This window comes from Aethina tumida, chromosome 5 (assembly GCF_024364675.1).
Source record: "Aethina tumida isolate Nest 87 chromosome 5, icAetTumi1.1, whole genome shotgun sequence".
In the NCBI taxonomy this organism is placed as follows: Eukaryota; Metazoa; Arthropoda; class Insecta; order Coleoptera; family Nitidulidae; genus Aethina; species Aethina tumida.
In genome coordinates, this window is record NC_065439.1 from 21,421,713 (window position 1) to 21,448,442 (window position 26,730).

General features: G+C 26.7%; 1 protein-coding gene across 10 annotated transcripts in view; it reads right to left on the reverse strand.

Moving 5' to 3' along the window:
• The window catches only part of LOC109604795 (rho GTPase-activating protein 21-B), a 222,498-nt gene that overhangs the window by 119,016 nt on the left and 76,752 nt on the right, over nt 1-26,730 (reverse strand). Inside the window, exon 1 of one of the 10 annotated variants that reach the window (XM_049967994.1) lies at nt 15,781-15,855. The exons of the other annotated variants lie outside the window; for them this stretch is intronic. Coding sequence (XP_049823951.1) covers nt 15,781-15,789 — 9 coding nt within the window. The 5' untranslated portion in view covers nt 15,790-15,855. Of the gene's footprint in view, nt 1-15,780; nt 15,856-26,730 lie in introns of those variants that run through there. 10 annotated transcript variants of the gene reach the window in all.

Here is a 26,730-nt window from a genome sequence, read left to right on the forward strand (position 1 = left end):
ATTATTAATATTTTCTAAAAATGAGAAAAATAAACGTATACATTTCTAGTATATTTATTTTAAAATAGGTTTTTATTAGTAATTGTTACAAAAAATCTTAAAAAACATTGTTATACAGGTCCTGTTGTAACATACGGAAAACGGATGTATGGATAAACTGAATCCTATTTTGAAGCATAGGATAAATACTTTTATAAACTTGGTATAGAAACGTTGGAATGATTATATCACTAAAAGGAGATAATATTGATTAATAAAAATGATTTTTGAGAAAAATAATGTTGTTTTCGTTGTTAGTCTCGGGACTTATTGAACGATGTGTTAAAAACTGCATTTTAATATTTAATAAAATATTATATTTTATTTTTATAATTAAATTCTAACTGTTCTGAATTTTATTATTTAACATCAGGTAAAATCTACTTTTGAGAGTTAATTTTAAATTTCTATATTTAATTAGTCTATACAGAAATTTAAATATTCGGTTATATAAATAAATTCGTGACTGTCTTACACGTGCTTTCCATTGGGAGGAATTAAAAAGTGAATTTTAATCTTCAAACTCGTGCAAAAATGACTTTTGCTTTTAAGAGTTATTTTATATAATTACTACAATATTATCTCGCATAACATTAAAAAATTTAAAAATACAGTTTTATAATTAAATTCGTGACTGTTTATATAGTCTACCAATTTATTTATGATTCAGATCGATTAAATAAAAATATAATGTAGTATCCAAAAACTTGAACAAAATTACTTTTATGATTATCTTTATTTTTTCTTAAATAATTACTAAAATATTACCTATATTACTAGTTAACATAATTTTACAACTAAATTAGTGGCAGTAAAATGTATTTTAATATTCATATTACTGAAAAAATTACTTTTATGGGCCAATTAATGTTTACCTTTATTTTTTTATATAATTACTACTTAACATTATAAAAATAAAATTACAAATTTTTTAGTTACTAATACTTGACAAATTATGCTTCAAATGTTATCTTAACGTATAAAGACACTGCAAACAAATTTTTTACTCGTTGCGCATCCGAAGGGCGTGCCCACGTCCCAGTGTCAACTTAACGAACCCCACAGGACAATTAACATAATATTCCGTGATTAACATACTCCAACGTCGATTCGTCTGACATGAACATTTGTTTCTGTCCGTCGTGTTAGAAAGCTCGAGTGTTTTTCGTCGGAGATGACGGTGCAATACGCAACGATCGATTCGATTTTTCACTTGACGATCGGAAAAGTGTAATTCGAGCGTAATTACTAAGCGATCTCTCGTACTTACGCAATTTCATTTTTTTTTAGATGTTGTAACGACTCCATAACGGCGATCGAAAGTCCTAGGTGCGTAGTTCACTCGAAATTTCGTGTTTTATTATTCAAATAAGGAGTCGACGTTGATTTTTTTTGACACCTGTAGTGATTTAGAAAGTTACAAGTGCCATTATTGTTATTTTTTGGGACGTGATTTGCGCACCAGTTGTTCAGCCACGGATATTTTTAAACAATATTATTAACAATACGGTTTTGCTTAACTTTGCCGTGACCTTTCCGAAACGCTCATTATAATTTATGGTTATTGGATTCGGTGAGGTACGAAATTGTTAACAAATAACACAAATGGTTAAATGAGAGAATTTGCCAATTTACGGCAACGGTTTGTTTTTGTGATTTTAAGCGGTTCTGCTTTATCAATGTAATAATTATTAAATAATGATATGGTACATTGCTGAATAACAAACAATTTGAAGGTTATTATGGCATTTAATCGATTTAACATAACTGACAATTTCATAATTTCTCGTATGCGTTTCGAATCTGCGATGAAAACAACGGGGACTTCTGTTCTGTTCAATTTTCTTTCTGATGCAAATAATATGTAATAATGTCCCAACAAGGACTCGAAAAAATATCGTCGTATATCGCGAACATTGATTTATGTCAACTGATAAAATAAACTGTTTCTGAGATATTTAAAATATCATAGTCATTTAAAAATGGAATTGAAGAGGGAAATCAGGAAAACATTCTCATGTAATTTGTGTTGATTTATGCACGTATTTATTACTATAATAAATTATAATATAAATAGATATTGTGTATTTTATATACATACAAATGATAGATTACTACTTTATTAGAACAAACACAAATAACGTTCGTTTATCCGGTTAGAATCTGGACTGATATTCTGAAATATGTCGATAATTCAACCGAAATATATTATCAAAAATGTCTGACTAATCGAATGTTTATTCATTTCGTGTTTATGTGCCGTCAGTGTATAAATTTAATAGGATATTGACCATGTTTTATTAATGAAATTTCGCTTTCTTTGAACTTTTAATTGGTTCGATTCGTAAGTAAAGTTGTGGCACATGTAAACAGTCACGAATTTAACCGGATTTTTAAGTTTTTTAATGCTGCGTTGAATAATCTTGTAGCAATTATATATAAAATGTTAAAAAGGAAACATAAAATGAATTAAAAATGAAAAAAATGCATTTTTAATTAATTTTATTCGATAATAAATACAATATTACTTATTATCAATATACAATAATTGTTTAAAATGGCAAATAAACAATAATTATACAAAATAAATTAAAATAAAATCTCTGTATATTAAAATAGAAAATAATAATAATACAGAGTGTATCCTGCAGTTTATTTTGGTATTATAAAAATATTACAAGAAGTAGACAAAAACTCTTGGAAACCTCTTAAATATAAAATTTCTTTTGACCATCTATTAACCAATATTTTATTTTTGTTTACGCATAATTAACAACATACAATTTCAAGTAAACAGTACTTTTCTTATAAAAATCTTTGAAAATATGTTATTTTATGTTTTAAAGAAAAAAATAAATAAAAAATGTATTTTTTAATATTAAAGTTGTGTCAATAAAATCAGTTTCAGAGGACCCTGATTAAAGTTAATCAGCTTGGATAACCACAACAAGGATGTTAATAAAAAATAAATGAAATGCGGATAAATTTCCAATAAGTATTAGCTGTAACAAACCAACTAATTTTCAAATAGACATTCTCTAATTGGCATCGATTTCCCGCCAGCGTCTCAATTGCCTTTCACGTCCAAACATCTTTAAGCGGAACAATGGACAGCAAACAAAAACACACGCACACACATCTTAATAAACTTTGATTGGCGACATGCACGTCTTTTTCGTAGTCGTGGGTGTACCACAATCCCCGACAACAATGACCCTACGAAAAAAATAGAATAAAATGTATTTAAAAAAAAAATGAAACGGTCGTCGCGGTTGTGCAACGACGAAATTACCGGACGATCATCAGTCACAGAAATCATTTCTCAAAGTGTCATACCGGGTCCATTGTCCTTGCACTTATGATGCCACACGGAGACCCATTAAAATAAATCAACACTGGAATATCACAATAGTTGAAAATGTAATTTCACGGGGCCCGATGTTTATTAAATTAATGTGACGCACCGTGCCAAGAAAATCCTTCCCGGTTCCAATATTTGCTACAATCAGCAAATTAATTTTTTAGTAGTGAATTCGCATCAGTTTTTGTTTGTTCATGCCTCGTATTGCATTTTTATTTATTGTGCAATGAATCACACGTTTTTGGTGGATGTTTGATGGAGTCAAAGAAAAACCTATTTATTGCCACTGTGCGTCCGTTAAATTGCTGTGAGAAAATTTGAAAATAATCTTATAGTTGAATCTGGCGTTAGATTGGATTCAATTCAGAAATGCGATTGTTAGGAGCATTTTCAGGCGCATTCTCGAATTACCCACCCCCCACACAACTAAATAGCCAATTTACTGAAGTCAGATTTATATCGAGTACAATGAACAAATGACTGGTTGAAAATGTGCACGTGGCATTTTAGCAATTTTTCTGTCACTGTAAAAAGTGGATGATTAATGGTGTACATATCACGTTGTATATGTTTAAGAGGAATTATTTCTCAATTTTATTTTAGGCTATAAATAGAGGTAGTTTTTTATTGTTACGTTTTATATAAAGAAATATTATTAGAGATATGTATAACATGATAAAATAAAAGTCAATTTGTTATTATTTTTTCAGATTTTATATCAGTTATTAAAATAGTTTTTTGTTCGTGTTTGGCACGTGTTAATAGTTATAGACATATGTTAATTAATGACAGTCTCTAAGAAATTATAAAAATAGTTAAGTGGTAGTATCCTTTAGAACTACAATTATTAAACATGAACAATTGAAATTTATCTCGAGTCACTTTATTAGAATCAATTTGTATTATTAGTATTTTGATTAAAAGGTTATTCAAATATCATTATAAGTATAATATTAAATCTTTGTTATTGGGCATAATTCGAATTATCAATTTCTTAAGTAAGATTTTATCAGAGTTGTTAGAAAAACATTTTGTGCATCCTTTAGAATCATAGTTGTTAAATATGATCAATCAAAATTTTTGTCGTATCACTTAATTAGAATTAATTTATGTTATTAGTTAAATTTTGAGACTAGTTTATTAAAAGTTTAGTCAAATATAACAATAAATATAGGATTAAAACTGTGCCATTTCAAATTTCATTTGTTACAATTAAAAGTGTCTTAAATTTTAAGAAAATTAAAAACACAGAACACTTTTATCATTTTTTAAATAGTAACACAAATTTATTTAATGTTTTATGTAACACTAATACAATGTATAAGTGCAAGAGTTGAAAATATGCACCGAATGTTCGATAATTTCGGTGCGATTGTAGATGCTATTTGACCCATCAAAACCAGCATTTTCGTGACTTCCGATAAGGCTATAATTAAGTTCTAAAAATTTAATTACGACACGAACATGAATGGTTTTATTTTTATCATCATTATATCGATGTTTTGTTGTAACAATAACTAAAATATAGATGCACATAAACAAGTAACATTTTGTTGTGTGCCTTTCCAAAAATTAATCACCCCGTCCAAATTAACAAACCCGAATAACTGGTGGAATTTCGCAGATTGATCGGTTAAGTTTTTCCCGTCAATGATACAAGTTAATCAAGTAATTACCATAATTAATATCATCTGTATCGGGAGAATTAAAATATCATTTTTGACATTCATAAGTGAACCTTGCAACTAGCAGTAGCAGGAAGTCGACCCGTTCCAAGTGACACTTTCATATTAAACGTTACGTTTTGATTGAGGACTGGACGTTTTAATTGGATCACACAAAGACGATCCGATCAATCCAGAAACGTCGCGTGTTTATTATTTATTTGCGTTCGGCTGATTGGATTTTAAAACGGGGCGACTAATACGCTTTTAATGTGTTGTTCAGCAGGTGACCGTAAACAAATTTGTTTCGAGTAATGAATGTGCGTTTTTATATTAGGAACTTGAGTCATTTGTGTCCCGGCGTGGGCGGCGAGAATTCACCGGATCGCGGTGTAAAATATTTCAAAGGCAACATCACCATATGTAAAAAACGTACAATATCGTTAAGTTTCCATCAAAATCTAGCATTGTTAATATTCTAAATCTTATGAATATCATTAATATTTTAGATAATACTTAATAATTTGAACATCCTATAAATTAATGATATTAAAATTATACTATAATCAAAACATTTCTCAAATATTTTGAATATTTTAAATATTATAAACACTGGTGTGCATACTAAAATAACATTTTATCACTTCAGAAGCAGACTGGTATTCGTATTCATAGGTATTTGCTAGTAGTAAAACTAGTAATTTTTTATAAACGAATAAATACTGTCTGTATTTATGAATATATCACACTTACAGTAGTGGCCATTATTATAGCAACTTTTTGAAATGTTAATTTACTTACTATTTTGTTATTAATTGTTGTTTTATACAGAATTATAAAAACTATTGTATTCTTATTCTATAAAAAGTTACATATATTTTTCTGAATTGTGCTGGACATAAACCAACCAAACCGTAACTTCAATAGAGTGAAATTTATAATTTATTTCTGTGTCCGACATCGTTCCTTTAAGCTAAAAAGCCATAGAGGGGTCCACTTATTTTTATTTATATTGATGAAAACCAAATTGCAATCTATTTTAATTTAAACTAATCGACTTAAACATTTAGACGACAATTTCCAATTTTAACAGAAGGAATACACTGAAAGAACCGTGTGCAGGAAAATATCCTGCATAAATAAAGCAATAAACGAAGTCAGCGTGTCGATGAGAATCATAAAATGACGTCTAAAAGAAGCTGGTCTCTATGGCAGAAAATCAGCAAAGAAGCCCTTCATTTCAGCAAAATACTTTTTGCAAGAGAACATAAGATATGGACAGATGGGCAATGGAAAACAATAAATTTCCAATTATTCAAATCTGATGGCAGTTCGTGGGTAAGAAGACCAATTAATGAAAGGTATGATCACAAGTACACTAGACCTACTGTGAAACATGGGAGAGAAGGCGTTATGGTTTTGAGATGTTTGGGATGTTCTGGGTTTGAAAGGCGAGATAATGGATCGTTTCGTTTATCATGAAATTCTGGAGTATCATATGGTTCAATTTGCCGAAAATAACATAAGTTTAAGGTATGTTTAAGTTGGTTAAAGAATGGTTAGCTTCTCAAGGAGTACGTGCAATATCTTGGTCAACACAAAGCCCTGATTTCAATCCAATTGAAAACCTTTCGGATGAAATTGATCGATTTTGAACTCTACGAAGAAGTTCAGTGGAAAAAAATATCGACCAATTATATTAAAAAACTACTGAAATCAATAAAAAAAGCTGTTTAGGAAATATTACAGATAATGGATATGCTGCAGGCAAAATGTACGTACACTTTCAAGATAAATGAATATTTTTAAAGTTGCTCTATAGAGTATATTTGTTAACAAAAGTATCATGATGTTTATAATACACAATACTGTACGACTATTACACCAGCAGACAGATATTCGTATGAGTAAGCATGCTGATTTAAATTTGTATTAGTCAGAGCTAGAATTTTTTAATAAAATAAAAGTAAAAATTTTTTCGAAACCGGATATCAATGTCATTTATACATAGTAAAAATCTGATTATTTGATATTTTCAATAAATACCATCCTACTTACACCAGCTGCATACAATGTTTTACGGAGATGACAGCATCCAAGCGATAATCAAACGAGTAAACATGCTGATTTAAATTTGTGTCTGATAAACACGATTTTTCATAAAGTGGTTCGTGCGACCGATTTATGAAATAGTGACGCAACTGAAATGAACTATCCAATTCATTCATGGTGCGTGTAATTATTGTGCAATTTTTACACGAATTACCATAATTTAAAAATAGAAATTTTACGATGTGTTTTGATTCGTTTTCACCGGTCCGTAATTGCCTTTCGATTATTTTCTACGAATAAACTATGACGCCAATGTTTATTTGAACAGCGAACTCTTTGAACATCCCCTGACAGGTATTTATCAGTATCTAAATTTATATATATATATATATATATATATATATATATATATATATATATATATAAACATTAAAGTTTGTTATATCCGCCCCCGCACCCGTGTTCAGCCTGTACAAATTCTTTTCCACGTGTATTTTTAACCGGAATTTCGTATTTTTAAATCAAAAATAATATGGTTCAAATTCAATTTACTAATAACGCCGGTTACGATAGGATTAGACGCACCAACGGCGACGACGACGAGCGTGGTTGTAAATTATTTCACTACGAGTAAATTATTATCCGGCCTCGTGTATCAACTTAACAGGAGACATGAAACTCATCCAGATGTAAATAAATTTAATTCGATTCGTCGACCAATTTTTCATTGTTGAGCTGCAGTTTAGCAATTCTGAATTGTGCAAATTCGAATCGATTTCAGATTAAAATGCAACAGGATGAAATAAATTATTAGACGGTTTCTCGAATCGAATGGATTTCACAGGCAAATTTGTACATAACTATTTTAAAATTGGCATTACACAAATAGGTAATTTATAAAACTTATTAAAGTCTATTGCAAAAAGAATCGTATGAGATTGAAAGAATATAAACATTTTAAATACTGAAATTCCAAAGATTGGCAATCAAGAAAGCCACTTTTCTCATTATAAACTGAATTTTCTTGTTTTTTCCTACGTTTCAGAATTTTTTTTTATATGTACGACCGACAATTTTTAATTTTAACGTATTAAATAAATCCATCACAAGTTTTTTAAAAAATGTCACTCAGGTGGAATAGTCTCAATAATCAAAATATGCGAGATTACTTTTGATATATAAAAAATATTAATATATATATATATATATATATATATAATATTATCAAAATTATCTGATGAAAATCTATATTTCTAAGCGGATTAAAAATTTTTAAACTTAAAATTAGCATACTTTTAATTTGAATTCATTAAATTAATAAAAAGTTGTTTTTGAAAATATTTCATGATTTAATGTTATTAAAATTTATCATATTTAAAATTTTGATTACATAAACAACTAAATTAGTAATAATAAACATTATAAAAATTTATTATGTACAAAATAATAAAATTAAGTTACAATTAAATTTAGAAATTTCAATACTAGATTGGTCACCTCAAAAATTATTTTTCGAAATACCTTCAAATTGAATAATTATTGTTTTTTTGTTTATTTAAATATCTAATATTTGGTAAAAATATATTAAAATCAATTTTTGTATCTGACATAGTAATAAAGTTAAATAATTTAAATCAATATAAATAAACAATAAACAATGTTATGTTTTGACAAAAAAAAATTATTTTATTCAATATGTGTTAATTATTAATAATTTAGTGTAATTATTTTGTTAAATATCAAGTTTAATGTATTAAAAACTATCAGTTTAAACTTTTGCAATTTTTATGATTTCAAAATTTTTTTAAACTCCTTTTTTACCATTTTATAGGATACCAAATTATTATAAAAACTAAATATAATATGAAATTTACTTAATTTTCATTAAGAAAATATTAATATCAATAAATTTTTTGCATTCTGCAAATATAAATTTTTGATAAAAAACCTTTGAATAATTAATCTTAATAGCTAATTATATATTAATTGATAAACTCATAAATCATTTTTTATTACATATTTATAATTCGTTTTATATTTATAAATAATTAAACTAAAAAATGTTTGGAGAAATAATAATAGTCACATTGTTAATGTATTAATAATAAATTATTTAATTAAATGTTCTATTTTGTATATTTATGCATATTTTTTTGTTCTCCAAAATTCAAAATATTTCCACGAATCATCGTGGTTTTAAACGAAACAAAAATAAATGACACTATAAATAAAAATAAATAAATAATAATTAAAAGTAGAGCAAAACAAAACGGAAACCACAAATATTTGATATACATTAATGGTACTTTTTCTTAACATTTTAACAAAGTATTGTTCTTACATTAAATTAAATACTGATTTATATTTAATAATGATAACAAATTTTGAATAGATAGTAATCCATTTTAAGTCTGGAATAGATTATATGATTATAATTTAATTAAATCTTATCATTGTCACTTAAATACCAATCATCGGTTACTAAAAAATCGCCAAAACCACTTTCGATTGATCTTTCGGTTGTTTTGTTTTGGAACTTCTTGCTATAAGAAAAAGTGACCCCAATCCAATACGTGCAAAAACCTCCTAACAACAGTGATTAAATTACTGCAGAATTTAAATTTTTTTCAGCACGCGCCTCACCTTCAGTCTGAACCGTGTCCGCCTATCCCGTCCGTGAACCAAAAACGAAACAAAATCCAAAAGTAAACCCGAACCCAAAACCAAAAATCCAAATAACCCAAAGTAAAAAAATACTAGTCCACCGTCACTGGTAAATCAAAAGCACCCAGCAAATAATCAAAAAAATAAAACGAAATAAAATCAGCACTGTCACTGCACAGTCCAAAAGTCGCCGGAAGGGCCGAAAACGAAACGGTCGAAGCTCGGCGAGAACTCAAAGAACGGCCAGAATGTGCGAAAAAGCCGCGAAAGAAGGACGAACGGGACTAGCACGAGCCGCAGGAACCGAATCGAACGTCGATCGCGCACTGAAACGCCGCGACAACACGTCGACTGGTTCTCGTTCGCGTTGCGGACTTCCAGAGTTCCCCACCTCGGCCGCAGCACGGTCTTCGCGATCGCAGGAGCGACGACGACGCTCCTGCGGGGCGCGTCCCTTTAAAGGTCGCGGGGGACCGAAAGGTTGACGCGGTTTCGGTGACGTCCGTCCACCCTCTTCCCGGTCGGCAGGAAATTTTCGCACACATCGGCAGTATACGTTTCCTGAGGCGACGTCGAAAACAAGACGCTTCATAAATTTGTGTAACGTCTTAAGTTTTAAATTAAAGAACATAAAGCAATTAATTTGTTTGTTTCCTGCAGGTTGTTCCTGCGGTTAAGGAAAAGTGAGGGCCAACCATAAAAATAAATAATAAAATTGTGCCTGAAGTTTTCCTATATTAAAAAAAAATGTTCCACTGTAATTTGAAACATTTTCATTCAAATGTAATTACTTAAATTAGAAAATAAAACAAAAAAGAATTATATGAATATTCGATTAATCATAAAAATAATTAATTAGATGATTATATTATCATGACCTTAATAAAATAGTAAATGTCGACCTTTTATACCTTACAAATTTATATTAACAGAATTATTTTACTTTTTTTTAGATAAAATTATATAATTTATAATTAAAAAAAACTATTAAAATTAATCTATACATAAAAATTTGGGACAAAATATTGTACTCGCCTTAATTGAATCATAGAACTCAGCTTCAGTCACTTTAATTTACTTACCCATTGTGAATAACTGTACATTTAATAGTTTGAAAAGTAATATTATATTATGTTTATTACTCTATTAAATCCGTTTACTGCCAATCGTGAACACCAACATTCGTTTTGCAACTGTGAAAAAATTGACGCGAAACGCCATTAAAACGTGTCACAACCGAATGCAAATGGAGTCATTTCGAATTCCATCAGAATATCAATTTTTAATTTGGCAATTGTTACAACCCCACCGCACGAATGCGACTGAGTTAATTAATACGAATAAATGGGGTATTATTATGTCTGCCCGATTTTCGAGAATAATGTGCAGTTAATATTTATGGCGTAACGGGGTGAAATGACAAAATTTTAAACCCATAAAACAAATAAAAAGTGTGTGTTTGATTTTAATTAAAACATTTCATTTGCTAATCAACAACTTGAATTAATACCTTGCAAATAATACGAGTATGAGAGGCAAAATGTTGGCTGATTACGATACTTGAACTATGTACTAACATAAACTAACAAGTCGATCAATAGTAAAAACGCTTAAGTGCCCAATAAATCCGCGGACAAGTGTAAATGCAAATGAGCAGATTAGTAAACAGAACCGTGTTATTTGCATAAAAATTTTAAATCAACACGCCGACACGTATCATTCTTCTAAATATCCTGAGAGGATGTTGCGTAACTGTTAATTAAACATCGAAACGAATGAAACTAATTTTTCCGTAAGTTCAATCCAATTATTGTCTCGGGAACGCTTCAAGTCATGAAAAATTCTCTCCAATAATCCGGAACAACAGTCCCTTTCTTCTATATGCATAAATTAGAACTAATTGTCATTATACATAAAAAAACATCTTTGAAGTATCCTCAAAATATTATATTTTTGAAAATTGGAGGACATTTTGTTAATTAAAAAAAATAAAAACTTAATTTTTATACACTCAAATTCTCATTTTTTATGTGGAGTGTGTCCCTAAATTGATCCACATTGATATATAGGTAAATTGGGTCGAATAGGCCTATTTTGTGGTTAATTTTTACTATGGAAATGAGGAAGAAAAATCATTGACAAAAAGGCACATTAGGTAATTATAAAATTTAAATTTTAATAGAAATATGTAATTATTAATTTCCTTTTTACGTGTATAACATTGAATGTTTTTAATATAATAGATAAATTGTGAAAACTGCTAAAAATTTAACTAACAGTGGTGAAATTTAATTAATTATTAATTTAATTAAAAAACATGTAAAAGTTTTTCGATAAAATTTCAATATTTTAGATGAATGTTAATATACTTTTTTTAAAATATTTATGCAAATTATTAATTAAATAAGCATACTACAAGATTTAAATGTACACAAGTACTTTATTACACAACTACTCAATCAAGTTTGATTCTTTCAAAAATTGCATACTTTTTTATTTTTCAATGGACAAAGTTATTATATTATATTATATTATTTATCGGTTTTTATTGCACTCTATGAATTTAAATAGATTATTAATTAATGGACTTTTGTTTTTTGTACTTACTTGGTAGAAGTGAAACTGTAAAAAATTCGGTCTTACCAAAACTGAGAGCAACAAGAAGAGATGGCTAAAAGTTTAAGGCAAAATAAGTCAATCGATTCCAATATGTATTTCACGAAAAATAAAGAGCAATTACAATACTTATTGCTAGTTATAAGTGAATACAGAAAAAAATTGCCAAATTGTTGTAAAAATCTGTTAGTGTAACGATATATACTACTTTGATTGTAATAAACAATCGATTTTTTAAATTAGTAAAAATCTATTTATTTAAATAAAATGCTTCATTTTAACCAGTAAAATTACATTTATTTGATAAAATTTTTAGTTTTCAGAATGTAACTTATGATCTGTAAATAATATCAAAAACTTTTTCGGAGATAAATTATAGGAAATTAAATTCTTCACAAAAATGTCATATAAAATTTTTCCATAAAGTTGATGGTTGCGTCAGAAATTAAGAAAAATGTCAAAATTTTAAATCAATTCAATTTTAATGTTAAATAATTTTTGAAAAAATGAATATATAAAAAAACTGTAAGAGACATTTTTTGTAGAGAGTTCAATTTTCTATAAAAATCTATTTTGATCATTTTGAAATATTATCTCTAACGAGAGTTAAAAAATTTCAAGATCCAAGAGAACACCGTTCTCGTGTTATTTAAATGGGAAATTAAATTTACGATGCGGTACCTCTTAATATTAATATTAACTATAACTTTCACATTAGTTTTTTACCATTTCCAACAAGAACAGAATTTATAAAACAGAAATGATATTATACTAAATATTAATGTTAAATTAAATAACATAGATTTAATCATTAAAAATCTTTTTCAAAATTGAAGTTGCTATATTTACGTCCAACTCAATTCAAAATGTATGTAAGATTTTTTAGAATAAGAATATGGTAGTTATTATAATACTGTACAAAAAACAATATTAAATTAATATTATTTAAACAATATTAAATAAAAAATGTCTGGCTAAAATATTAAACATTTTTTAAAAGTTTTGTTAATACCACCATTATAATAACACTTCAAAGAAGTCATACAATAATTTAGAATGTTCTTCTAAGTTTCCTCTATATTTAAAATTCAATAAATTTTAGTGACCAATGTGAGATATTTCAAAAACAAGGACTAACTTTTTTACGAATACCAAAAATTCAGATCGTATCAGACTTAAAAGCATCTCCAGCAACAATCAGGAAGTTGATCCTCGTTGACAATCCCAAAACAACATAACAAAGTGACAACCACAACCACAAGAAAAAAAACAATTTTTCCTTAGTAAAATATCATCAACGTGACGTAACCGTTTGACACACATCCAGCAACAAAAAAACGTCGTCGGTATCATCTGCATGTGATACCGAGACGCGAATCTGTGAATCACACCGATGTTATTCGTCAGTGATTCGATACGGCAATTAAGAACCATGTGTGTGCGATTATTTGCGGACGCGAACGCAAAACGTCAGTTTACCCGTTTGTTTTTACCATCGGCTTCGTAAACAAACCCGTTCGGCGTAATCGTCGGGTGGCGAAAAACTGGGAAGTGAAACGAAAGTAAAAGTTTTATGCATAATGCAGTATCAAAAGTAACAAACATATTTATTCCGGTCCGCGTGTAACAATAAATAAACACACTTGAAATATTGTTATGTTTAGAAAGTGGCGAGGAAATTTTAGATGCGTTACATCACATCGCCGAATAAGTACAGGCGGAATACGTCGGATACCGAAAACGAGATAATCGGAAGTCGATTTTCGGGCAATTTCTCCCGTTTCCAGTTTTGAAATTGTGCACGGAATACCTGTCAGACGAGCGGATAATTAATCTAGCTAAAAATACCAGTAATAAAGTCTCTTGGCCGGTGCTAACGTATTTGTGGCGTTCGACGAAATGCTGCTACTTCACTTTGGCATGGTTTTTGGAGGAAATACCTATTAGTTTGTTTCTGTTAATTTCTAAAATAACTCTGACAATTTTATACTATGTCATCAGAAATATCCCACAATTAACAACACTTGTTTAAAATAAGTGTATAAAATTATTGGCACAATTTAAGTTACCGTCCAGTGGCACATCCCAAAACCGACTTAAATTGAAATCCGATTGATAAGAGTTAATGGTCGTGAGAACTCCCCTTTCCATTTTTAATCGGCCTCATCTTGTCAGCCACATGTAAAACTCGCCGGGCCATTATCCAAAAACAAACTTTTCCTTTTATCTGTCCGCGACTTGTCGTGCACTTATTGCCCAATCGTTTTCATTCAAGTCAATCGCCAATTAGCCGATTATCATAAAAGAAACTCGCCGATAAAATATGTAAATCTATTTCCCAATTGTCCAATTAATGGCGTACCTCGTTATCTGATACGAAACAAAGTGAAAAGTAATTGCGAATCAACAGACACAAATAAGAAAACTAATTAGCCGTGCAAGGCAAACAGTAAACCGGCAAGCAGATGTGTGAAAATGTACGGTATGATTGTAAATAGCTTTTAGCGTGCCACAATTTTATTCATTATTGTTTGCAAAACGGGCAAAACGAAATTCGGAACACGCCGTTTCAACATAAATAATAAAATAATTGGTTGTACCATAGAAAGCAAATAGAAGTAGTACAAAAACTAAATTGGCAATAAAATTATTAACAATAGACACGAATCGACCTTAATTTATATGAAAAAATGTGCCAAAATGTTACATAAAATATTTAAATAGTCAAAAATTATCGGAATCACTTAAGTCAAGAAAAAAACGAAAAATCTAAATCAGAGTGTAATCTGCGTTGCCTATTTTAACAAAATACAATTTCCTGAATAATGTAACAAATTTATACAATCACACCGGTACAATTAAAACCTTGATTTATACACGCATAACAGTAGAAAGAAAACACACAATATGTTACTTATATTATTACTTACTTAATGGTGCTGTTCAACCTGTACCAGAAGTACCATAACGCAACCGTGAAGCAACTCGAACCCATTCCATTTAATTATAAACGTACGCCAATAAATTTATGCCTTCCACATTACGTTTTTTTTTCCGAAAACAAATTTTAAACGGTGGAAGACGTTCAATTACTACGGCAACATCACGAAATTAGATCCGCTGAAAAACTAGTTCGTGCAGCGTATAAATTAATATTGGTGACCGTAACGGTGCGTATTCACAAAAAAAAAAATGAAACAAAACGGAATATGCTTCTTTGAGGAAGTCAACGCGGTGGTTTTTCTTGTCTGATTGTGTTTTGGCGTCGTTTCAATCTGTTTCTTTTGATTCAATTTGCAAAAAGCGTGGCTTGACTTAATTGAGGGGCATGTGTAGTCGATTACTGTTGAGACAGACCGGAGTTAATTACGGTTTTTTGATTACCTGGTTCATTGTTTTGGCAGCTGGGTTGATAACATTTTAATCCGCTAGAGATGAATGATTACTGTTAACAAATACCTGCAACAAGCAACAAAGTCACATTACATAAAATTCAATACTAAAAATTTGATAGTATATAAAAATTGAAAAAATAGTATTTTCAACAAATCGCATAATACGTTAAATATACGACGTATACTATTTTGTTGTAACTTATTAAAATACATTATTATAAAAGATAAATTTATATTTTATGTTTTTTGATTTTGTTTCACCAATTATTCATATAAATTGAACAGATTGTGAAAATCAAAACCATTTATAAAAAAATATTGTTCCTTTTCCTTAAAAAATAGAAATAAATGCAATGAATATATTTCTAGAAAATACATTCTGTACTTTTTAACTCTTCCTTGTGTCTTAAGAATTAGTTAATAATTTTGAATTTTCGTCTAAACTTACTATTTTGTCAAAATGTATGTATAAATATTTCATGAATTTTATGATTTACATAATTATCAAACAAATTTAGAACATACATATGGTATTTTCCTTTTGTTTTTATTAAAATGTGTGTATTTGAAATCTGAAATAATTATGGTTCAGATTTAATAATTTTTATTGATATATTGATTTAAAAAGCTGTATTTTTACTATTTTATTGAAATGCGTAAGAAAAATGTATTTTTTTATCGTAATTTATCCAAAAATATATAATAATTATAAAAATTGAATACATTATATTTTTATGTATTTGTTGTCCTTAAAAACTATAAAATTTTATTTTCGTTATATTATTATAAGAAATTATCCAAAACATTTAAATCTTGAAAATTTTATTAAATTGTTGTTAATGCGTATGATTAAACACATGAAAATATATTGTATACTTTTCTATCTTTTAAATTCATGTAATATCCCAGTATTAAATTTTAGTTAAAACAAAATAGAATTTGAATAAACAAAATAAAAATAAATTATTTTACTGTTAAAATAATAAAATTTTTAAGAAAAAAAAAATAAGTCCTAATATAAAATACTGTTATTATATTATAGTTAAAACAAAATGAATTTTATAATAAAAATATTAAAAATAAATTTAATAAGTATTACAGTTTAGATAAAATCTTATAAACAAAAATACATTCAAATAAAAATTTGAATTTTCCTTTAAACTTATTATTTTGTCAAAATGTATGTATAAATATTTCATGCATTTATGATTTATATAATTATTAAACAAATTTAGAATATACATATGGTACTTTCCTTTTGTTTTTATTAAAATGTGTATATTTGAAATGTAATAATTATGGTTCAGATTTAATCTTTCTTATTGACATATTGATTAAAAAAAGTTGTATTTTTACTATTTTATTGAAATGAGTATCAAAATTGAATTGTTTTTATGGTAATTTATCCAAAAATTTATAATAATTATAAAAATTGAATACATTATACTTTTTATGTATTTGTTGTCCTTAATATCTATAAAATTTTATTTTCATTATATTATTATGGGAAATTACACAAAACATTTAAATCTTGAAAATTTTGTTAAATTGTTGTTAATGCGTATGGTTTAAACTCATAAAAATATATTGTGTACTTTTCTATCTTTTAAATTAATGTAAAATCCTAAAATTAAATTTTACTTAAAACAAAATAGATTTTGAATAAACAAAATAAAAATAAATTATTTTACTATTAAAATAATAAAATTAAAAAAAAATAAGTCCTAATATAAAATACAGTTATTATATTATAGTTAAAACAAAATGAATTTTATAATAAAAATATTAAAAATAAGTTTAAAAAGCATTACAGTTTAGATAAATTCTTATAAACAAAAATACATTCAAATAAAAATTTGAATTTTCTTTTAAACTTACTATTTTGTCAAAATGTATGTATAAATATTTCATGTATTTTATAATTTACATAATTATCAAACAAATTTAGAATATACATATGGTACTTTCCTTTTGTTTTTATTAAAATGTGTATATTTGGAATGTGTAATAATTATAGTTCAGATTTAATAATTCTTATTGATATATTGATTAAAAAAGCTATACTTTTACTTTTATTGGAATGAGTAACAAAAATGTATTGTTTTTATCGTAATTTATCCAAAAATATATAATAATTATAAAAATTGAATACATTATATTTTTTAAGTATTTGCTGTCCTTAATATCTATAAAATTTTATTTTCATTATATTATTATGGAAAATTATACAAAACATTTAAATCTTGAAAATTTTATTAAATTGTTGTTAATGGGTATGATTAAACACATGAAAATATATTGTGTACTTTTCTATTTCTAATACTGTGCAGTACAAAATATAATAATAAATAAATTAATAATAAGTAATTGATTTCCTAGACTAATATTGCGTTCAGAATCTGAAAATTAGAGAAATAATATTTTAAGCAACAGTAAAGTTATTTACATCCACATAAAAAATAACGATTATTAACAATCAGATATCAAGGCGTCAAATGAAATTGTAGGCGAGAGAATTGTCCGTGTATATCAACTGTGAAACAGTCGTCGATAAAATCGCGAACAAGGAAGCAGCAACAGCACACATAAGATTGTTATATTGTCGTCGTAGCGTCCGCACTTTATCCATTATCCCCCCGAGTAAACGCCGTCCAGTAATTTCAATCGACGTCTCTCTCAAGACAGATAACGTTATTGGGCTCGTGTCGCGTTTTCTAGCCGTTTTCTACCGATAAATTAAGCCTAACAACGCCGTTTACAGGCCCCCGATATGAGTGCGAATTTTTCGCCGGCCGACTTATGGCACACGTTCGCCGGTGACATTTTCAACCGGGGATAACCATTAGCCGGCTATATTGTTTCACTCGGGTTTACTATCTTGCACGCTTAATTCACGTACGGTCAAGTTATCGTGAAAGTTTTGAGCAGATAACAATAAACAACTATTTGTATTTGCGCCTTATCTCCATCTCGTTGCCTGACCTAATGGGCGACCGTACGTACAACCGGACAACCAGTACAGGTGTGGATCGGGCACGTTTCCAACATCTTGGCCGAGTTCCGAATTAAATACCTTTCGGCTTCCAGAATTCCAACGTCGAGGTTACGAAACAATTTTCGCTTCGTTTACAAACTAACCGGCGATCGGCCTCGCAGGGATTGCACAAGCTTATCGAATCGCACAATGCACCGTGGATGCGTCGATGGGGAAATCGTGAATGACATCGGCAATCCGTAATGATTTATAGGCCCGGAATCAAATCGATCAATCGGAGATTTAAGAACCGTTGCCCGGAGAGTGGGTGGCGACGTGTAATTAAGAGATTAACGGGTTGCTGGAATAATAATGAAAATGGTCTGCGGGAGTTTAACGTTTTGAACCCACTGCTTTTTTTTTAAATAACATGTAAAATTATATTAATTAAACTTCAAACAAATGCCGTGAGGCTGCACTTGAAATAAATTTTCATAACGGTGCAAAAGAGGCACTTAACCATAAGATGAAAGGGCGCGAAATGTGCGAAGTGAAAGGCCGACATAAAAACGAAACGAATTGTCGGGAGTGCGAATACGAAATTGATGTTGCTAATTAAGCCGCCAGAATAGAAAGTAAAAAAAGTCGACATTACTTGGGACTTTTCTACGGAAAAATCACGTGGTAATGATCCCGGCAACACCTGCATTATTTTTGTAATCTTCGCAGGAACTGTCAACGAGGAAATCTCGTGATATTAATTGATCATCCAGATTTAAGCTAAGTAATGATAAAAAAAATTAAAATTTAAGAAGAAATTGTTATTTTAGCACAAAATATAATTATTACATTATAATTAATACAAAATAAATAGTTAATTTAATGTAAAATATTATTATTACAATTTAAATAAAAAAAATAAAGAAAATAAAATTAAATACAAAAAATATTTTAAAAAATTGTTAAATTCATGTAAAATCCAATAATTAAATTTAAATTAAACCAAAATAAAGATAAAAATATATTCAAAATTTATGAAAAGACATACATGCATTTTTTAATCAAAAAATTAAATAAAATAATTATAAAAATCATAATTGTTTTTTTATATAAAGTATAATGATTATAATTAAAACAAGATAAAAATAAATACGAAAAAATAATTTAAATAAAATGTTAAATTTATGTAAAATCCCATCATTAAATTTTAGTTAAAACAAAATAGATTTTGAATAAACAAAATAAAAAGAAATAAATTATTTTACTGTTAAAATAATAAAGTTTTTAAGAAAAAAAAATAAAAATAAGTCCTAAAAATATAAAAGTATAAATTATTTTCATATAAAATACTGTTATTATAATATAGTTAATAACAAAATGAATTTTATAATAAAAAATTAAAAATAAATTTAAAAAGTATTACAGTTTAGATAAAATATTATAAATAAAAATACACTCAAATAAAAAATTGAATTTTCTTTTAAACTTACTATTTTGTCAAAATGTATGTATAAATATTTCATGTATTTTATGATTTACATAATTGTCAAACAAATTTAGAATATACATATGGTACTTTCCTTTTGTTTTTATTAAAATGTGTAATATTTGAAATGTGTAATAATTATGGTTCAGATTTAATAATTCTTATTGATATATTGATTAAAAAAGCTGTATTTTTACTATTTTACTGAAATAAGTAACAAAAATGTATTATTTTTATCGTAATTTATCCAAAAATATATAATAATTATAAAAATTGAATACATTATATTTTTTATGTATTTGTGGTCTTTAATATCTATAAAATTTTCCTTATATTATTATGGGAAATTATACAAAACATTTAAATCTTGAAAATTTTATTAAATTGTTGTTAATGCGTATAATCATACGCGATTAAACACATGAAAATATATTGTGTACTTTTCTATCTTTTAAATTCATGTAAAATCCCAGAATTAAATTTTAGTTAAAACATAATAGATTCTGAATAAACAAAATAAAAATAAATTACTTCACTGTTAAAATAATAAAATTTTTAAGAAAAAAAATAAGTTCTAATATAAAATACAGTTATTATATTGTAGTTAAAACAAAATGAATTTTATAATAAAAATATTAAAAATAAATTTAAAAAGTATTACAGTTTAGATTAAATCTTTATAAACAAAAATACATTCAAATAAAAATTTGAAGTTTCTTTTAAACTTATTATTTTATGATTTATATAATTATCAAACAAATTTAGAATATACATATGGTACTTTCCTTTTGTTTTTATTAAAATGTGTATACTTGAAATGTGTAATAATTATGGTTCAGATTTAAAAATTTTTATTGATATATTGATTAAAATTATTATTACTATTTTATTGAAATTTATCCAAAAATATATAATAATTATATAATTATTTATATTTGTTCTCCTTAATATCTATAAAATTTTATTTTCGTTATATTATTATGGGAAATTATACAAAACATTTAAATCTTGAAAATTTTATTAAATTGTTGTTAATGCGTATGATTAAACACATGAAAATATATTGTGTACTTTTCTATTTCTAATAGTGTGCAGTATAAAATATAACAACAAATAAATTAATAATAAGTAATTGATTTCCTAGACTAATATAAAATAAATTTCACCACAAAATATAAAAATAAATTCAAAATAGATGAAATAAAAACATAAATTGTTATATTTATATATACATAACTATTATATTTTAATCGAAACAATATATATTTTTAAATAAAATGGATGTTAGAGAATAAATAGTTTTGTATAACTGAAGAAAATGTATTTTATGCGTTAACTACATATATTTCAATCCTAAAAATATTTTTATTTTAAATATTCCAATAAAAATCAAACATTTAAAATATTAATTGAGTTTCTAAATATGAAAGAAAATACTCGTATCAATTTAAAACTTTTCTAAGGAAAAACCACGTTGTAATGATACCGACGTAACACCTGCATTAGGTTCTTAAGTTTAGTTATAATCTCTACAGAAATTGTCAACCAGGAAATCTCGAGGGAATATTAAATGCCAAGATTTATACTTGTTTTGTTTATGAATAAATTCACGTCGGGAGAGTATTACAGCTAATTATCGACCATAAATATATCATACTAAAATTACTCGATATTTTATTTAGATAAAATATATCTTGTATATCAGAATTTAATGTAACGACACAATAAAACTGGACCATAATAACGACCGTATTGAAGGCAAATTGTAAATCAATAATGTGAGGTTTGATCCATTGTCCTCCTGCAAGTATCAAATTAGTTATTTTACTTTAGTTTAGAATTTTAAAGATCAGTTATGACCATCAAAACAAATTTATTGTCAAATAGCACTCATTGAAACGTCATGTACATCAATATAAATAAACTAATTGTTTTTTATGGAAGCAGAAAAACAAATTAAAGTGCACATGTTTATTTGATTTCTAAATTTTAAATTGTATTCCTTACTAACACTCATAAACAAAAGCAGATTTGTGCAGATTTAATAAATATTATTGTTTTCAACCGTTTTAGTTTTTTCAACTGCTTTTCCCGAAACTCCAATAGTGTATAATCATCCAAATCGAACCTACACAATAAATTCCGTTACGTGAATACAATACGTAATAATAATAATAGAAAAAAAAACAGTTTTGTTCGTCTAACGTTTCCGATAATTCTAGCGTTGCAAGCTTAAAAGAAACCATTAAATCGTAGACCAGGGATTTTCACTATCCATATCACGTTGCAGCCTGCACATAAACGACCAGCGACAAATTGCCATGTTGAGCAATAAAACTTGTCCAACGTTGCCGTCTGAACTGATTAAAATCACAAAACTGATTTTTCCTTTAGCAAAAAACACGAATAAAATGACAATTTATTTATGTACAGCTTTGGTGACGGCTGGTCGAAATTGAATACCTTTATGGTGCATGTCTATCACCGATTATTGTTTATGGAAGTGAACAAATGTCTTGGCAACGTGGAAACAATTAGGGACCAATTCCATTAGCAATCGATGAATAATTCCACAGGCGTTGGACCATCAAACAACGAAGGTGTACCACCTGTCAATATTGTTGTCGAATGCGTCCGTTTAAAATAAACGAACATATTGATTGACTGAATCTGGGTTGAAAAAAAAAATTTACATATGTATTGGTCCGTCACACCCATACGACGGAATTTTTAATTGTTTGTTTAATTGGTGTTTGTTGGAAATTACATTTTTGTACGGTTCGAACATAATAGATAAATGTATTGTGAAAATACTGGGACTACATTTAAAATTAAATACCAAAATATGTATAATTCACATTTAAATCTATTTGTTTTGGGTGTTGTTAATTATTACAAATATGTGTATGTATACTTAATAGTAGTTCTAACTGAAAAATTATGAAACAGAGATAAAAATTAATAAAATTTCCTAACTAATATATGGTAAAAATATTAATACATACACATTACACATAAAAAAATAATTATTATTACTAATATATACTTTTGAATTTTCAAAAAACTTCTTATGTTTAAATTTGGTATGCATTACACTAAAACACATACCTACAATTAAATGTAATTAACTTTATCCATATTGATACAGTAGCGTAGATTTTCTTCTTTTTCTATTCTGAATGGACTTGGTAAAAATACGTTGACCAATCAAAATGCACCTGTTTATAATAAACTATAGTAAAATTAAGCTATCACAAATTTGCATTTGTATTTTATTTGTTTGAATTATGAACATTAATATTAATATTAAAAATTATGTTATGATTTTTCTGATAAAATATAATATACAAATATAATAAAAACATATAACATAAAAGTTATAAATACTTTTGTGGCTTTAATAATGATCAAATAGTTTCTATAAATAAAAATATTAATTAAATAATATAATTAAATTTGAATAAATTATTTACATATAAAATATAACAATTATATTTTAATCAAATTAAATATATGGTAAAGTTAAAATTAAAATGCTTTAAAAAATTGTTAAATTTGTGTAAAATCCAATTATTAAATTTAAATTAAATCAAAATAAAGAAAATAAAAGTATATCCAAAATTGAGAGAAAGACAAACATACATTTTTTTAATTAATTAAATAAAATAATTATAAAAGTCATAAATTGTTCTTTTTATATAAGTTATAATTATTATATTATAATTAAAAGAAGATAAAAATAAATACGAAAAAATAATTTAAATAAAATGTTAAATTCATGTAAAATCCCATTATTAAATTTTAGATAAACAAAATAAAAATAAATTATTTTACTGTTAAAATAATAAAAGTTTTAAGAAAAAAAATTAAAAATAAGTCCTAAAAATATAAAAAGTATATGAAAGAACATTTTAAAATATGAAATAAACATTATAATTTCAAATATTAATATCAATTAACAATTTTAATTTAACATTGAGTCTATTACACTTACTTAAAAATAAAATAATATAATGTATAAAAAAGAGATTTTACAATTTAAATAAAAAATAAAGAAAATATAATTAAATACAAAAAATACTTTAAAAAATTGTTAAATTTATGTAAAACCCAATTATTAAATTTAAATTAAATCAAAATAAAGAAAATAAAAGTATATTCAAAATTGATAGAAAGGCAAACATACATTTTTTTAATCAAAAAATTTAAATAATTATAAAAATCATTAATTGCTTTTTTTATATAAATTATAATTATTATAATTGAAACGAGATAAAAACAAATACGAAAAAATAATTTAAATAAAATGTTAAACTCATGTAAAATTCCATTATTAAATTTTAGTTAAAACAAAATAGATTTATATAAACAAAATAAAAATAAATTATTTTACTATTAAAATAATAAAATTTTTAAGAAAAAAAAATAAAAATAAATCCTAAATATATAAAAAGTATCTGAAAGAACATTTTAAAATATGAAATACACATTATAATTTCAAATTAAATTAAAATTAATATATAAATTGACAATTTTAATTTGACATTGAGTCGCTTACTTAAAATTAAAATAATATAATGTACAGAAAAGAGATTTTACAATTTAAATAAAAAATAAAGAAAATAAAATTAAATACAAAAAATACTTTAAAAAATTGTTAAATTTATGTAAAACCTAATTATTAAATTTAAATTAAATCAAAATAAAGAAAATAAAAGTATATTCAAAATTGACAATTTTAATTTAACTTTGAGTCCATTACACTTACTTAAAATTAAAATAATATAATGTACAAAAAAGAGATTTTAAAATTCAAAGTGTCGATTGCCAATAGTTCAATTCAATAGTTAGAACTAAAAATATCATAATGACCTACAAATACAACTAAAATTACACTTTTATGTTATATTTAATACATCTGCACGATCGTAAAACAAAATACATAATATGTTACGTTTTTATGGCATCTTCAACTTTAATATTCACAAATTAAAAAACAATGAAACCGTCCCACTTTAGATCTGGATCCGGGATCGGCGCCTCAATTCTTTGAACCGCAAAAAATCAAGTCAACCCGTCAGATATCATAAAAGCCGCCATAATTTTTGGCAATTTCCCATTCGACGACTGCATAAATCCGACGTTTTAATGCGTGCATCGGTCCCTTTCAATACCGCATGCAAATTTCCTGCTTTCGGTGACTCATTCCCTCGCAATCGGCCCGTTGCCTTTTAATCGCGGCACTTTCACCCGAGATTGCGCCGAATAGCGAACGGAGTACGCACACAAATAAATTTATTCGCGAAAGCCATATGTTATCGGTGCGATCGGGACGTCCGACGGGTTTTTGACAACCGGCGCATCCACCAAAAATCCTAACCGTTTTTTTAATGTACGCTCTCGCGTTACGCCGTTATAGGTCACACGGTGGTATTTCCTGGCGGCATTTCACGGCAATTTTGTCGCAGCAAAGCAACTCCGAAAAAAAAATGTTACGGAAACACATACCGTGAATTATAAATGGCGAGGATTGCGCCGAAATGCCACGCAACTCTCGCCTGGGAAATGTTGCGATGCCAATTAAGTCGCCGATTGCGGCGTCCGTGGCGGGTAATCTAAAATTGATGAACGGCGGTGGCTGAAGAGTGGAGATTGTCAGCAAAATAATATATTAAAAATAAAAGTAAGAAAGTTGGTAGAGGTGGCGGTACGTGCGTTTGAATCTGGTGGGACACATTATCTATGGTTTCACTAAATTGAGTGCACAAAAATTAACCACATACCAAATTCGATCCAATTTACCTATATACCAATCAATATGCTTCCTATAAGAGATATAGGCCTTCAAAGGTTGGTTACTGAATTTAGTTATGGAGATATATCTTGGAAACTAACAAAGGTAGAAGAAAGTAATTGTGTACATTATACATGTTACAAATAATATAAATATAATAAAATATAATATGTAAAATGTAAAACGTAAAATGTAAATGTAAAATGTAAAATGTAAAATGGAAAATGTAAAATGTAAAATGTAAAATGTAAAATGTAAAATGTAAAATGTAAAATGTAAAATGTAAAATGTAAAATGTAAAATGTAAAATGTAAAATGTAAAATGTAAAATGTAAAATGTAAAATGTAAAATGTAAAATGTAAAATGTAAAATGTAAAATGTAAAATGTAAAATGTAAAATGTAAAATGTAAAATGTAAAATGTAAAATGTAAAATGTAAAATATAAAAAGTAAAATGTAAAATGTAAAAATGTAAAAATGTAAAAATGTAAAAATGTAAAAATGTAAAAATGTAAAAATGTAAAAATGTAAAAATGTAAAAATGTAAAAATGTAAAAATGTAAAAATGTAAAAATGTAAAAATGTAAAAATGTAAAAATGTAAAAATGTAAAAATGTAAAAATGTAAAAATGTAAAAATGTAAAAATGTAAAAATGTAAAAATGTAAAAATGTAAAAATGTAAA